General features: G+C 38.4%; 2 protein-coding genes across 2 annotated transcripts in view; one reads left to right on the top strand and one right to left on the bottom strand.

Annotated features, from left to right (window-relative positions):
• Nucleotides 1-564: 564 nt before the first annotated feature.
• Nucleotides 565-11,247, bottom strand: LOC137967655 (protein phosphatase 1 regulatory subunit 16A-like). The gene is made up of 10 exons (XM_068814183.1): nt 11,086-11,247; nt 9,787-9,865; nt 8,910-8,963; nt 6,809-6,879; nt 6,659-6,717; nt 5,137-5,189; nt 4,704-4,762; nt 2,834-2,896; nt 1,968-2,061; nt 565-1,304 (listed from the first exon to the last, which is right to left on the bottom strand). Exons 1-10 carry the CDS (start codon nt 11,212-11,214, stop codon nt 1,210-1,212), a joined length of 756 nt encoding a protein of 251 aa, XP_068670284.1. The 5' UTR covers nt 11,215-11,247; the 3' UTR covers nt 565-1,209.
• Nucleotides 11,248-11,317: 70 nt separating this feature from the next.
• The window catches only part of LOC137967791 (uncharacterized), a 9,158-nt gene continuing 5,475 nt past the window's right edge, over nt 11,318-15,000 (top strand). Inside the window, exons 1-4 of the mRNA XM_068814363.1 lie at nt 11,318-11,448; nt 11,621-11,713; nt 12,728-12,841; nt 14,561-14,728. Coding sequence (XP_068670464.1) covers nt 11,394-11,448; nt 11,621-11,713; nt 12,728-12,841; nt 14,561-14,728 — 430 coding nt within the window. The 5' untranslated portion in view covers nt 11,318-11,393. The remainder of the gene's footprint in view (nt 11,449-11,620; nt 11,714-12,727; nt 12,842-14,560; nt 14,729-15,000) is intronic.

The raw sequence follows: 15,000 nt of genomic DNA, 5'->3' as shown, positions 1-15,000 counted from the left end.
ACCTCGAACAAAAAAAAGTGTCCTGTATAAAAATAAATACCTCTTACTAACCGAGTTCGATGTCCGTACTGTAAGTTACGCACCGAGTTTTTTCTCGTTGATTTATGGCCCAAGCGCGAAAATCAATGGGAAAAAGACGACGATCCGTAACTTAAAGTACGGACCGAGAAAACGAAGTTGGTAAGATATTTATTCTACCTCTGAGGTTAATCCGGCGCGCGGGCAAGGAAATTAGTCGAAGTCAAGCGGAAGGTTCAACTGCCATAACAATTGCCGTGTCAAAATCCGAAAAACTAAATCTTCTTGGCTGTTTGAAATAGTTGCCTGCAAGATTCAAACAGTTTACAAGTTTATGTAAGAGAAACGACATGAAAAACTTGCTAAATAATGTTTTATCGAAATTTTAAATTTACCGGGCTGTACAGCGGGCCTTATTGTAGAATACGGCCCGCTAATTTAGCCAATCACAGCGCATGTACTATCTGAGAGATATAATAAGTCTATTTAACTTTGTATGAAGCAAAAGCGATTGTCCATGAATAACTAAAAAAATACGCTTTGAACCTTTTTAGCAGGCCAACTTTTAATAACAATTTCAGCGGAAATGAAGAGACCGTTTATAAAAGACGTGTGTACACCGTAACGAATCATGTTGAAATTCCAGATAATAGCAGTATTGAACCTTGCTTATGCAGTAGGGAAATCTGAACGAGATCTGAAATCTTAACATTATTTATAACAATATCAGTGTTACTTAAAATAAATGTTCCGAGGCATACGAGGTTTGTGAATGTCTTTGTGAATATCCTTGAACTGAGACCTTCACTAAGTTAGAGCACTTCCAAGTTTTTTTTTTTTTGTACTTGCTTACATCTTATAATTTGTTAAAAACAGAGTTTCGCTCGCCAAGGAAAAAAGAAACGTTACGAAAGTCCTGAAAAAATCGTTTTGGCAATTGTGTGATGATAGCAAATCTTAAATCCCCATGCCATGCTTACACCAATTTGAGTGCTTAGTTACATGGCCTTTGAATGAAAACGAGGCTGGAGGTAATATTTTACGGCACTGAGCAATAGAACAGTGAATCCTCATTATAACGTCTATCCTTACTTCCATTGGTTGGCCACGTTAATACGCCCAAAAATGTAAAAAAAATATTGTTGCCTCCAAAGAAATGTGGGACAATTTGGGCAGTAAAAAGCCAGATCATCAAGTACGCCATAAGGAGAATGCAGGCTTACTGTTTTGTTCAGCGTGGCCACGAGGCCTTGCCTCACCCAAAACATCCCCGCCGGCACTGGTACCTGAAAACACCAAGGAATTTATTCAAAATGTATCCCTTACAACCACGCTATAGCTTACTGCAAAAGTCAGTCTGACGTTTATGTTTTGCCAATGATGAATTGGGCCCATTTAATTAATTTTCTTGTCAGTTACCTACAGTGGAACCTCCATTCAAAGGACCAAATGTGTGTGTCCCCTGAATGGAGGTGTCCTCGGAATAGAGGTGTCCCCCAAAGGAGAGGTTCCACCTATAACTATCAAGAGAATACGAAACAGGGAGCAAACATATAGGGGAAATTTCATGACAAGTTGCCGCTCGCACTTTAGATTGTCCAACTCTCTGATGTACAACTGGTCAGTTTTCAACGCAATCAATGGCGGAACGTTTAATTAAAGTCCCTATGATGCTTATTTTGTTCCCCGTGTTAATACTTTTCATTTAAATATCTAGTGTCTGGAGCGTAGTACTTCAAAAAAAAAATCCCTCAGTGCATCCAAGTGTTTTAAAGGGCCCGCTAAGACGCGTGGGATACACTACGAGGGAAAAATTTTTGAAATACTATACTCCAGACACTATAAATATTTAAACGAAAAGTTAAAAAACGGTGAGAAAAAAAAAGCGTCACAGGGACTTTAAGAAATTTGAAATAAAAAGGAAAAAAATACTCAGTGTCACGTTTTACCAAGAGGGAAGTCCGAACTTTCTTGATTGCTGTGTCTCTTGGAAAAAGGATCACTCTGAAGTACATACGCTGAACCAGGACGAGAAAACGCAGCCTGGAGTAAATAGCAAAACAAAGGAATGGAAGTTCAGTTATTTGCGTCAATCTGAAGATCAGTTAGTTTGCCTACACTAGGTTATTACGATTTCGTTGCGGCACTGAAACTGGTTAATTTTTCTGTTGGAGGGAAGGCTGTGATGTTCGTTGGAGGCAGCATTTTTCCCCCTTAATTAAAGAAGGACTATTAAAAATAATCCCCGAGGCAAGCATCGAGAATTTCTCCTAGGGCAATTAGCATTGAAAAAGATTTGGATAAACTTACCATCAGTTTTCTATTTCATGTAAGAGACGGACCGGTAAAGGAAGTTTTGGAGTATCGAGCGCTTCTAAATAATTGTCTAAGCGTCTGTCAATAGCCCTTTTCACGGTTAGTTTTTCTCATTTGCATTACAGTGTAATCTAACGTGGATGCGAGGCAATTTCGGGTTAAAGGAAGGAAATACTGTACGCTCTGAAATCGGACCGAGTACCTTCGGATTAGAGCACCGTTCATCTACCGACTGAGCTTTGAGGAGAGACGGGAGCAAGCCGAGGGTAGGTCAGATGTTATTTCTCGGAAATTAACATACAGACAAATGGAACTAAGTTGGCCATGTGGTACTATGTGTACCGACAGAATTAACTACCAGAGTGCAAGTTGAAGTGCCCATTAGTCCCTTGAAGCCATCTTAGCGGCTCTGAAGTTATTTTATTATGCACGGTTAAGATTAAAAAGCACTAAATAATAAGTTATTCCCTTAAGTAAAAAGTCACTTCAGCAGCCTAACCAGTCTTCCTTTGGGGCCTGATCCAGGCCTTCCGGCCGACCCAACTCTGGCAGGATCTTCCACCTGAGAAAGTAACCAAAGAAAGGAGCTTTACGCCGCCAAGTCGCAATCTTGCCCAAGCGTTGACAATGGCTTTCAATTTTGGACGCGTGGACGCGGCTTTCCATTTCATGACAGAACTGACCGGCCAGACCAGGTTCTTGGAAGGACCAACTCTACAACGACTTCAAATTAACATACTCAGTTCGAGGATGATACAAATGTATATACTCCTTCAGAAAAATGCGAGGCATTATCATGCAAGTGTTCCTTCAAATTGTTGCATTTTCTTTGCAAAACTGAGGTGTCGGGCCGGCAAGTTCTGACAAAAGGAAAGCACCCTTAGGAAAGCGCCCTTAGACAGGCCTCTCAAATGGCAGGGCAACCAAGACAACAGCAAAGAACGTGGATAAATTAAACAGGAGATGAAGATGGTTGCAGAGTCTAGGAATGTTGGTATTCAAAGCCAGATCGTCAGTCCACATACGTGACAACTAAGAAGGTCGTCAAGGTTTGATATGTCAAAACAACGGTACCGGACGCCCCACACGCGTGTTTTATATTTCGGTACATTTCATTGCCCTCCTCTTCCTAGCCGGACCTGCCAATTGGAGGTTGTGTATCAGACCGGTACGATTGACTATAAATTTTCCATTTACCAGCCTTCAAGCTGGTAAGCAACACTGCAGTTTTTCTTATTTAAAAATTAGCGCAATTGCTTTCGCTATGACTTATCCACTGGATAGTGAGTGATTTATCTGGTGGATAGCACTATCCATCGTTTGAACAACTGTGGCATGGAAATTTTCATGATTTGGTGAAAAGATGATTTTAACTTATTTATTCTTGCAAAAATTACAATATTTTTGGGCACAAATCCCGCGCGAGTTGCTCGGAGGTGAATAGTTTACAATTATAGGACGCTTTCAACCAACCTCTTGACACACCAATAACAATAGAGAAATGTACGACTTCTGGTGGACGAATAAAAGAAGCTAATTAATGAGAAATCTCGTCCACCAACATGGCGGCAATGACGTCACGTGAAAAGCTCCTATTCTACAAGGGCGCGCTGGATATAAAGTGATAGATAACCAACGAGGCGCGAAGCGACGAGTTGGTTGTAATCACTTTATATGCAGCAAGCCCGAGTAGAATAATTGTTTTATTAAAAACCCCAGGATCAAATACTCTTCCATGTACTGTCCAATAAAACATCGATTTCTGTCTCGGTCAATTCCGGTCCAAAACGGCTTTTGTCAGCCATTTTTTCTCACAGCTGAAAAAATATTTTCAGCTCGCTTTATTGCTGAGGCGTTCGTTCCTTGACCATATTAGGTACAGCAGGTATATGAAAACTGATAGCCTGTGTCCGGTGAGCCAATGAAAATGCTTGAAATCTATAATTAGCAACTATTCACCGATAGCTAGTGGTGGATATTTACCGAGCCGCGAAGCGGCAAAGTAAATATCTACCACTAGCCACAGACACTGAGGTGAATAGTTGTTTGTAATTAGTATATACTAAAACAGTGAGATAATACATGTATAGCACAAAAAGGTGGTTTTAACTCATTATTCCTCCAACGATTACAATATTTTTCCGGCGCAAACCCCGCGCGAGTTGCGCGGAGGTGAATAGCAAAGGATATCCGGAGTTTGAGCAGAGAATCAGAGCGCGCTTTGAACGCTATCCACTGTTCTAGTAAACACTAACAAAGGATATTCGCAGTTTGAGTAGCCAATCAGAGCGCGCCTTCAACGCTGTTTTAGTATACCGGTGTACTAATTACACTTATCAAAACACTGCAGTTTAGCTGCCTTCACTTACCTTTTTAATTATCCCTTTGTCTATAAGCTCTTGTTTAGATGTTCTAGGGCAGTTCAAAGCTGAGAATTCAATAATACAGGCACGAGTATACGGAAAAAAATATATAAACATGAAGAAATTACATTGTACTACAACAAAACACTTCAAAACATATTCCGTGGAAAGATTAATGCCAACATGATAATTGAACACTGTTTGACACGTAAATTAGCTCTTTAATTTCTAGATTTTTTTTAAACTTTCCCTCAAGAACTAGTTTTTTCCTTATCTTTTTTCATCTTTGAGGTAACAAGCTTATTCTGTAAAAATTGCTATGAAAATTCACTAGCCCACGCTTACAAATTTTTTTCAAAGAAAAAGCCAATACAGAGTGCATGGTAGCACAGGGGAACAAATGGGACCCATAACACAAATTCTACTGAAAAACTCGCACCAGCAAAATGTGACCACACTTTGTCTGAAGCAGAAGCAAAGTCCTTTGCACTCCTGTTATGAAAAGAAAAGAAAATGAATTACTGGTTAGTAACCATGAATCGCTTTTAATTATTAATTAAATAAATAAACATCCCTCTTTTTGTTCACTTATGTCCAGGTTTGCATGCAGCTGTAAAATTGCAATTTTTTGCAAAAATTGTTAAAGGCTGAAAAGAAGACAAATCCCCAACTAGGGGGCTGTTTACATGGAGGTAGGAAGATCCTAGCACTAGGAAGATCCTAGAAGGCGAAACATCTTTTCGTTTGGTTTACATGCAGAAATTTCTGTCTAGGTGGAAGTGGAGAATGAAAGCAAGATGGCGGGCGAGAACAACAAACACGTAATTCGGATGTATTCGGATTTATTCGGATAAATTCGCATGTCTTCGACTCACAGCGTTTTCGACATTCCTGTCGATCGATTGCTCGTTACTTTCCACTGTGTCTCTCGTTTGGGTAGTGTATCTTTGAAACAAAACTGGTCCTGAATATTGTCGGCAGTCATCAGAATCACTAGAATCGTCCTGTGGCAACGCGAGACGAAATTGTCGACCATTGGCACCTGAATACCGTGAACATCCGGCCGCTGCCATGTTTGTTTTTTTGTCCCTAGTACCAGGAACTTCTGAGCGAAGGCAGTTTACATGGTGCTAGGATCTTCCTAGCGCCAGGATCATCCCTCCTCTCAGATAGGATGATCCTAGCGGTAGGATGATCCTAGCACTGGGGCCAAATACAACCCTTCACATGTAAACTGAAAGCTGAAAACATACCGCGCTCGGATGATCCTAGTGCTAGGATGATCCCAGCGCTAGGATCATCCTCTTTCCATGTAAACGGGCCCCTAGTAGGACTCGCGATTTTTGCAAAAATTTCGAATTTTGCAAAAAAATGCAAAAATTGTCAAAGTTGAAGTCTACATGTGTGTTCAGGTGTACCTCTTGCAAAGTGCTTTCCTACACTACTGTAAATGATTGGAGACTGGGCAAGATTAATTTTTAATTGATGTAAATAACTGGCTCTCTGAAACCATTTATTATAATTCTGTGCTTATATATGACAATGATTACAATGGTTGACGGCCTTTATACATGTAAAGAACTAAAGTTCACAACCTCTGGTTGGAAACTTGCGCATGGTTCTCCATTATTGCCTGTAAAGAATTCATTTCTTTATCCATTAAGCCATAAGATACAGGTGTTGAAGCGCACCTAGCAAGCACCTAGCAACCTAAGCATTCACCCTCTCTCCCTGAAAAAATCTGCTTTCCTTTCCCTTTAATCGCCCATTGATTGTGGACTTCTCTTGCTTAATAAGGTTTACTTGTTAGACAAGGTTTATGTAGTAACAGTACATGTACATACTAATGCTTACACACTTTTAAGTGTATTCTTTAAGCTTACAATTCACTACAGTGTAGTAAACTGTAGTAAATACACTGTAACAGATCATAAAATTATTTTATTGTCCACTACATGTACCTTCCGTCACTGTCTGGAAGCTCAGGTTGTGCATTTCTTTCTAAAAGCAGCATCACAATCTGCAAAGAAACAAGTTTTGTACCAAAGAGAGTGTTTCACAGATTGTACATGTATTCCAATGGAAGTCAATTTGCTTGCATACATGTATACCTTCCCATGTTCCTGAAATGTTGCAGCATGCAGAGGTGTCCACAGGGTTTCCTTGTTCTGTGCATTCACATCTGAAAAGGTGGAATTTCAAAGTGAATTTACAAAATGTATGAAACGACAGACACAGGAGACTCTTTATGCTGTGTAAATAGCAGACCAGTATGTACTAGACATTTTAGTTAAGAGCTATCCAGGCTGGTATGTAGTCCTCTTTCTTTCGCCAGAGCTAAGATTGGTATGCAAGTTCTTCGTAATGTTATGACCCATGGCTGACTTGTGAGGATGGTAATATCCGTCCTATTCTGGGGCCCTTAAATTACTGTTTTCTGTTAAGAGTCTATTACCACACCTTTTAATTTAAAAAATGGATGTTGACTTTTGACTTCAAAATCCAATGAAAAGGGCAGTCGATTTGACAGATACACTGTATCAACTATAATATTAACAAAAAAATGTTGGATGGTCAAAAAGTTACACTGGCTTCAAACTCTACTCTCAGTCCATTATGTAGACTTGAAAGCCTAGGGTTTTCCACAGGTAACAGTCAGTTTCCAATCCTTTTGGTTGAGAAACGTTTTGAAAGTTCACTATTTACTATTGTCGGGCAATTTTTTAAGGGTGTCTACTGGTGAGTCCCCATGGATCTGTTGTCATACATGTAGCATTGGTACAGCTATGCTAAAAGGAGCTAAAAATCAGTTTTTGGAAAATATTTTAAAAACTAATTTGGTGACCTATTATTTCAAATATTTTCAAAAACCCAATTCAGTTATAATATTAAATTTTACCTGCTAATACCTAGTCAGCTGTATTTAACTAATAATTTTATGAAAACAATGTTGGAAGATGGAAATTCAAAATTCTCTTTAAGAATGCAAAGTAGCAAATTTCACTTGTATTTCGAGATATTGCTGAACATTTCTAGCAAAATTTATTTTGGCAGTCGTGACTCAAAGTTACATAATTTTTTATTTCTGGTCACTCACTTTGATTCACGAGTCTATGTGAGCAGCTTAATAAGTATTGTGTGTGTGGCGTAATACAGCACACTCTTAGCTGAAAACCTTTTCAAGCCTCCTTAAATAGATTGTTCTTTGGAGGTGCTGAATTTAACTCTTCACCTGAGCCTAGTTCAGTGGCCTTAAGTCTCCTTCAAGTATATCATATTGTACATGTAACTCAGCAGTTGAGTGCCCAACTAGTAACACTTTAATAGCCAAATATTGGAAGGTCATGAGTTGAACTCCTGCAAATTTGGAGCACTCAGATTTTCTCCCAGTATCCCTGAGTCACCACCATATCTCCACTGATTTTCATTAATTTGTTACTCAAGCGAGGCCCTGTTAGGTGGGTTTTAGTCATCCCTTATCCCTAAAATTCCTGTGAGATTGTTATCCCTAAAATTACTTATCTTTGGAATTTGACGATAAGTGGCAATTTTAAAGTGTAATGCGACCCGTTTTTTGAGAGACAACCTACGACAAAAGCGGTTGACCGAGTTAAAGAGCCTTGGAGCAAGTCATTGACATCTTGCTTGAATTTGGACTGATAAATGACCCGTTCCTGTTCATTACCTGAGTCGCCAGTGATGTAAATCCTCAGTAAGCGTGACCAAAAGTAATGATAATTGAGAAATCAAAGCTATTTTTAATATCCCTAAAATTTTCTCAGTCGTGCATCCCTTATCCCTAAAATCATAACTCCACGATGATTATTTTGCAAGTTACATACCCTTATCCATAAAACCCCTAACAGGGCTTCTCAAGTTGAATGTCCATTGTGACCAGATGACCAGCCTGGTGTTTTGATTGACAGCAGTTTATTTGTTTATTTGTTCATGAGCATTACAATATGATCATAGTCCTAGGCGACCCGCAATTAGCGAAGCTATTCTGGGCGGGCCACCTTTCTTAAAGAAGTCCTGTCTCTGTTCTTGAACACATATTATTAAATAAAATCCCAAAGTACAGTGAAAGAAACCAGATTTGATAATTTCAATAATTTGAATTTCAGAAAAATTTGTCAGTGTCCTATTGAAAAGCAAAGTACTGGGTAGTTAAATAAATATGAAATATCTGGTGCATTTCTGACTCTGGCATACCTGCTCCTTTATCCAGGAGAGATCTTACTACATCATAGAAACCCCAGAAAGAGGCTAGAAAACAAATAAAGGTATCAATTAGAATAACAAACACTGTTACTCAGACAAAGATCTTGAAATAATAACAACGGTTTTCTTGATTTATGCTGTGGATGTGATGGAGTCTTGAGCAACCAATACACAAATTCACTTTAGTCCCAGGTGATTCAAATGCAGCTAATCAGAAGCAAGCTTAGTTTTCATAAACATTACAAAGTTTCACTTAGTCTATTAGTCAACAGTCCAATTGTAAACACAAAATAGAAAGTTTTAAGGATATAGTTATTATGAAATTAAATGCTTTTGTTTCCTTGAGGAGTAAGTTAGCCAGACACCTCAGTCATATTCTGGACACAGGTGATGTGGAAAACTAGAAGAAGAGTAAGAGGATACTAAGTAAGAGTACAAAATGTGCATACCACAATCTAAGGGCACGTTCGATTGACCCTATTCCGGATTAAGAATACATGGAGTGATGATTAAAACGGTATGTTTGACGCGCTTCGAAGCAGCAAGGATAATAAAACTATGTTTGAAATAGCATTTTAGCAGACGTTTGACAGTTTTAATGTGAATCTCCGTAAAAACAAAGGATTTCTAACTTATATTCCATGTATTCCTATTCCGGAATATGGTCAATCGAACGCACCCTAAGTGATTCTTGCACTTATTGGGAAATTTTTTGCATATTAATTTTGAACTAGTGATCAAACATCTTTGGTACAACCATGTGGGCCTGTCATAGTGTCAATAATTGCAGTGATTAGCCACAATTATTATTAAGTGTGATTAAGCCAATCTAACTTCAAACCTTTACAAGTACCGTACAAGTACATACCAATGTACAGTTGACTTTGAAGTTTTTGATCTGCTGCTCCACTAATCTGTATATCTTCAGTCATGAATTGCTCAACAAGCTTTTCAGGAAAAAAAAGGAAAAATTTAAACTTAAAAAAATGTCCATGAATACCATTTTAAGCATTTACCAGTATGCATTTTTTCAGATGTCACCAAAATTGAACCTCAATGTCACTTAAAACAAGGATTGTACCAGCAATGCTAGAATTCTCGGTTTTCACATGATGTCACGGCTGCCATGTTTGTGCCCCTAAACAGAGCAACAGCAGCCATATTTGTGTCCCCACCCAATCCTCCAGGAATTGAACTCTACTTTTATGCAAATGTTTTCTTTTATTTTCGTTGAAAAACATGGCTGTTGATCACATGCTTGAAAACGAACAATACCCGGCCACTGTTGTATTCTTGTAGCAGCAACCTTTGAAGAACAAGGCATATAACAATACACGCTATTCACGCATCTGCCAAATTAAGTGGATGGGTATTCCAAAATCGACAGATTACAAGAATTTAAAACAAATAAGGCCATTGACTCTTGGAAGTGAGACCTAAAGTGCCTATCACCTCAAGACACTTTGTCACTTTATTTATTCTCTGAAATCGTCCCAAATACATTGTGTTGTTTTGAGAAACTTTTTTGATTGAAATTTCATTTTTTTATTGGCTTTGAAAGACAGGAAGAGTAGTCATAGTTTGATTCAGTAACCGAGCACTGAAGGGGATTGGGTTCGATTATTGCATTGAGAAAGTTCTCTGAAAACAGCGATGCAAATTCATTTGTGACGTCAGCCCTATATCGAACCCATTCCCCTTCAATGCTCAGTTTATTAATTGATCAAAGTATGATCACTTTTCCCGTCTTTCAAAGCCAATAAAAAGGTGTAATTTAAATCTAATAGTTCTAAAAAGAACACGATGTCACTGTTTGGGACGATTTCGAAAAACAATAAGTGGAAAAGTGAATTGAAGTAATACACTCTTTACAGATTTTACTCTCACTATTAATAATTAAACACGAGATGCTTTTACTCGTCAATTCAACTGTGGGTGTCCTACTGCATGGTCCTCAGTGAGGAGCATCCATGGGTTCCATTAAAACCCATTGACTTGAGAGTGAGACTTAACAGATTTTACTATGCCTAACCCCGGACAGCCAGACGATTTTACTCCTCGACTGGGGCGTCCTAAGGCGCCTGAGGATAAGCTTAATAGAAATTAAAATTGAACATTTCTCACAAATCAGCTGGTTGTTGACATAAAGATGCTTCATAATTATCACCTTCTCATCTCCCTTTTGTGCCAAAGTAGACAAGTCAGGTGCTGTTGTGTTAAGTCCTTTTAACTGCCTCTGCAGTTCATAATCGATAAAATCTCCCAAATCTCCTCTTCCGTCCGAAACTGCCGCCATTTTTGTCAGGATTGTGCATCACGCGAACCATCCTGCGTCCTGCGTGACCGTGACAACAATTGACAACAACACAAATGTAAAGCCGCTGCTCTCTCTTATTGGGGCGCAGTTTCGAGCAATATGGCGGAGAAATCAAGGAACAGTCCGGTGTTTCAAGAAGACAACATTTAACCAACTACATGGCCCTAAATGGTCAATCCATTACTTGGATTGCTAAGAATGCATTCTTGGCAGGTAAGGGAACAACAGTAACAGCAATAAGATTTATTTCCCCTTGCATCATAATTTACAATTAATTTTCAATTAATTTAAATTATAATAAAATTTAGCTTATCTCGAAAAAGAGAGGGCTGTCCTGTCTGAAATAATTGGTGGGGTCTCCTTTAACGTAGTTTTGCTTTTTTAGCTACCATTGGTGCTGGAGGAAGTATTTTGGTCAACACAGTACGTCGTGATTCGGAGAGAGCCAAGAAAATCCTCTGTTATACAGCTGTGTCAGGTACATGTGTGAAATTGTAGCACTTGAAGTCCAGTCACGGTAATAATCATAATTTGAGCTAAAACTGCAGGAGAGTTACTCAACTCAAGTAGGCATCCAGGTGTATCACATCCTCCAAAACCCTGCGCTTCAAAGCTACATTGTTAAAACTTGGTAGAATTCAATGCTGCAAATGAAAAATATTGTTATTCTCTAGTTTCGCATTCCCCATGGTGCATTTTGTTTGCTCCCCAAATTTTGCATAAACCGTTGTCTTCAAAGGCTCTTGGGGACACTGTATATTTCCAAGAGCTTTGAAAACAATGCTTTATGCAAAATTTGGGGGGAAACAAAGTGTATTATATGTATGGGGAATGCGAAAATAGAGAATGCTAACATTTTTTTGTATGACACAGACAAACAAATATTTACCCATGACACAAAATTAGGAAACATGATTTTGTGCTTTTTGTGAAACAAAATTTATTTCTGCAAAAGGATGTTGGACGTGCTGTCATGCAACAAAACTGGGAAGCATTTGAAAACAAAAGAAAATATATCTGTTTGCAAACATTAATTTTTTTATTAAGATATGCCCACTTGGGGAACACAAAAAGCATGTCTTTGTTTCAACAACTGACAAGGCTCTGGTTAGCACATAACTATAGATGACATTAGCAAAATCTTCATTCACTGCAATACATGTATAAGTAACAGTGCATTAGCAACTTCATTTTCTCATTTTTGGAGGCCCTTTGATAGTGCACTTACTGTAACACATCACCCACCCCAACCCCCCTTCTCTGCCACACTCAAGAGCAAGAGGGACCTAATGCAAAAGGCCAAATATTCTTTGATTACACTCACCTGATAAGATGGCCATGTTTGTGGCCATCAAAGAATTAATACTAGCTGCAAAATGTGTCGATTGAAATGATTGGCATAGCTGATCCGTGAGTGGGCAACGTCAGGGTGTGATAGTGGGCAGGATTCTTCTTATTATTTTCTAAAAGTGAATTTTTTTTTCCTGCTTAGGTTTAACAGGTTTAAGTGTAGGATGCACTTATGCTGCCGTTAAGAAGCAAAACCTATTCACCTATTCTCTTTCTACTGGAGTGTCATTTTTCACTATTTCTGGCATGTTTTTTGGCAAGTACTTATAAGGCTTTTAATTTCCTTACTTGATTAAACCTTTCTTATGACAATGTGAATTGATTTCTTTGCCATTCCAATTAATAATTATTTTTGAGAACAATTTAACCTCATAGCAAATACAAGTTAAGTTGCAAATCACAATGAACATTGTAGTTGGTATGACGTTAAGTTTTGCTGTCAGTCTGTAGCTGTACATAACGCATTCTTGAAAAGAATACGACGTTGAAGGTAATTTTATTCTTTTTTTGTTAAATATTAAGCGAGTAGCTCTTTATACTAAAATATTACCCCTGTTTGTTTCTGTTGTTTAATTTAAGGAGGGGAGCTTTGGGATTCTTGGTTGCGGCCTTTTTTAGCTTGGTTTTTTGCGGCAAAAAACTACATTTTTTTCAGTTTAAGTAACTGTTGTGGTTTGCGTTTTTTCCCATTTTCATTATTAATTTTTGCTTCCAGTTTTTGGTGTATTGCAAGTGTCTTTCGGATTTGTTATCAAATGCCATTTTCAGCTTTTTCTATTTGGTGTACGATTTCAGTTCGGAAATTATGCGTTTCAGCTGCATGCTCATTGTGGAACATTACTCCAACCCATTTCTCAAGCTATTGTAGCCTCCTAGCACAGACTCGTATGTTGCACATAATAGCAATGAATTAGTTCGATTACAGTTTTAAAAACTTGGTTTTCGTGGTTTTGCTTGTGATTTGTGGATCTGGTCAAAATGTGAAGTGGTATTTTAATGTTAAGTTTGTTTACAGTGCAATTTTGTGTTTTTTAAGACCCAATACCCCCTTCTCTAAGTCACAACTTCAACTGTCCATCCCAGCCCTTGACTCTTTGTCTTGCCAACTGGAGCACAATATTGCTTGGGTGTGAAATTTGATCAGTCTCATGCTGATGTCTTAACCCGTTGACTTCTGTGAAGAGTGAGATTTTACTCCTTCGTATGCCAGACAATTTTACTTGCCAATGCAGCTCTGTTCAGGAGTTAGTGGGTTAAAATATTTAATCAGTGTAGTCAAGGATTTAAGTACCTCTAATTGACCACCAATCAACACTGTCATTTTTCCATGTCTCCATTTATATTTTGGGAAAATACATGTAGCCTTCTAACCAAATATTTGCAGGGTGTGACCCTGATGGCAGAAAAAAAATGAAACAGTTAATTGAAATATTTGAATTTTGTAGTTCCCATGTTAAACACGAAGACGCGTTATAAAGGGGGTGGCTTCACGCTCTGCCTTTATTCAAGTTAATTCAAGCACAACTGATTAAAAGATATTTCTAGTACGAGAAAAAGGGACTCAGAATTTAAAAAAGAATGACAGATAATATTTTATGGCATATTACAGGCACATTGCCATAAGGGGCTTTTTTATTGCACAAAATAATTATCACACAGGTCGGTTGCGTCCATGGTTGATTGATAAATAATTTGCATGTGATCAAGGCACCACGCCTTTTATAGTGCATCTTGGTGTTTAATAAAAAGTACAACTGAGCAAAGAATTTGTGTCTTGGTTTTAAAACACAGACCTGTTGGGGACCTCAGGGGGGAATATTAGAGGCAATAAATTTGCAGAGGAATTCAAACAACCCTAAGCTATAAATTCAAATGCATTGGGGGTCCAGTCTAGTTGGTGAGAGTTGCTAATAAAATCTGTAATGTGACAATACATTAATTTGCAAGGTATGATTGTATTAATTTTTGTCATTAGTGATCCGTGACAATCTGCTGGTTTCCACAAAGGCCCATGAGTGCAGACAGACACTGGACAAATTGCAGGGGAATCCAACAATGACCACAAGGCAGGAAGCAATGAGCAGTATGCAAGCGAGTACTGTCAGTGGTGGGGTTACTGGAATGCTCCTGTCTTTTGCCATATGTGAGTTTAGATCTTCAAGCTGTTTTGTCGAATCCTTAAAATTATCAAGCTTGATCAAAGATGACACGCTGAGTGTGACAGCCGACCCAATTTCTTTACCTACATAAACAGATTACCTTACTTATTTGGCTACAAGCCGAGACCCCGCAAAAAATCAACTTGATTGACACGAATTGCAAATGCATAATAACCGGCTATAAGCCGAGACCCATTTTAGGTCTTGATGTGTATTATCGTAATTTAAAATACAAATTGACATTGACTGAAAAATT

The sequence above is a fragment of the Montipora foliosa genome, chromosome 8, assembly GCF_036669935.1.
Source record: "Montipora foliosa isolate CH-2021 chromosome 8, ASM3666993v2, whole genome shotgun sequence".
NCBI classification, from domain to species: domain Eukaryota; kingdom Metazoa; phylum Cnidaria; class Anthozoa; order Scleractinia; family Acroporidae; genus Montipora; species Montipora foliosa.
This window is presented reverse-complemented; position numbering and strand designations above follow the sequence as displayed.

Bases quoted from the DNA above. Each gene is read 5' to 3' on its own strand.
- LOC137967655 (XM_068814183.1), bottom strand. From the start codon at position 11,214: ATGGCGGCAGTTTCGGACGGAAGAGGAGATTTGGGAGATTTTATCGAT. The intron at 6,880-8,909 runs GTATGCCAGAGT...CCACCTTTTCAG, and splicing joins TCTCCTGGATAAAGGAGCAG to ATGTGAATGCACAGAACAAG. The intron at 4,763-5,136 runs GTGCGAGTTTTT...TTGAATTCTCAG, and splicing joins AGTGTGGTCACATTTTGCTG to CTTTGAACTGCCCTAGAACA.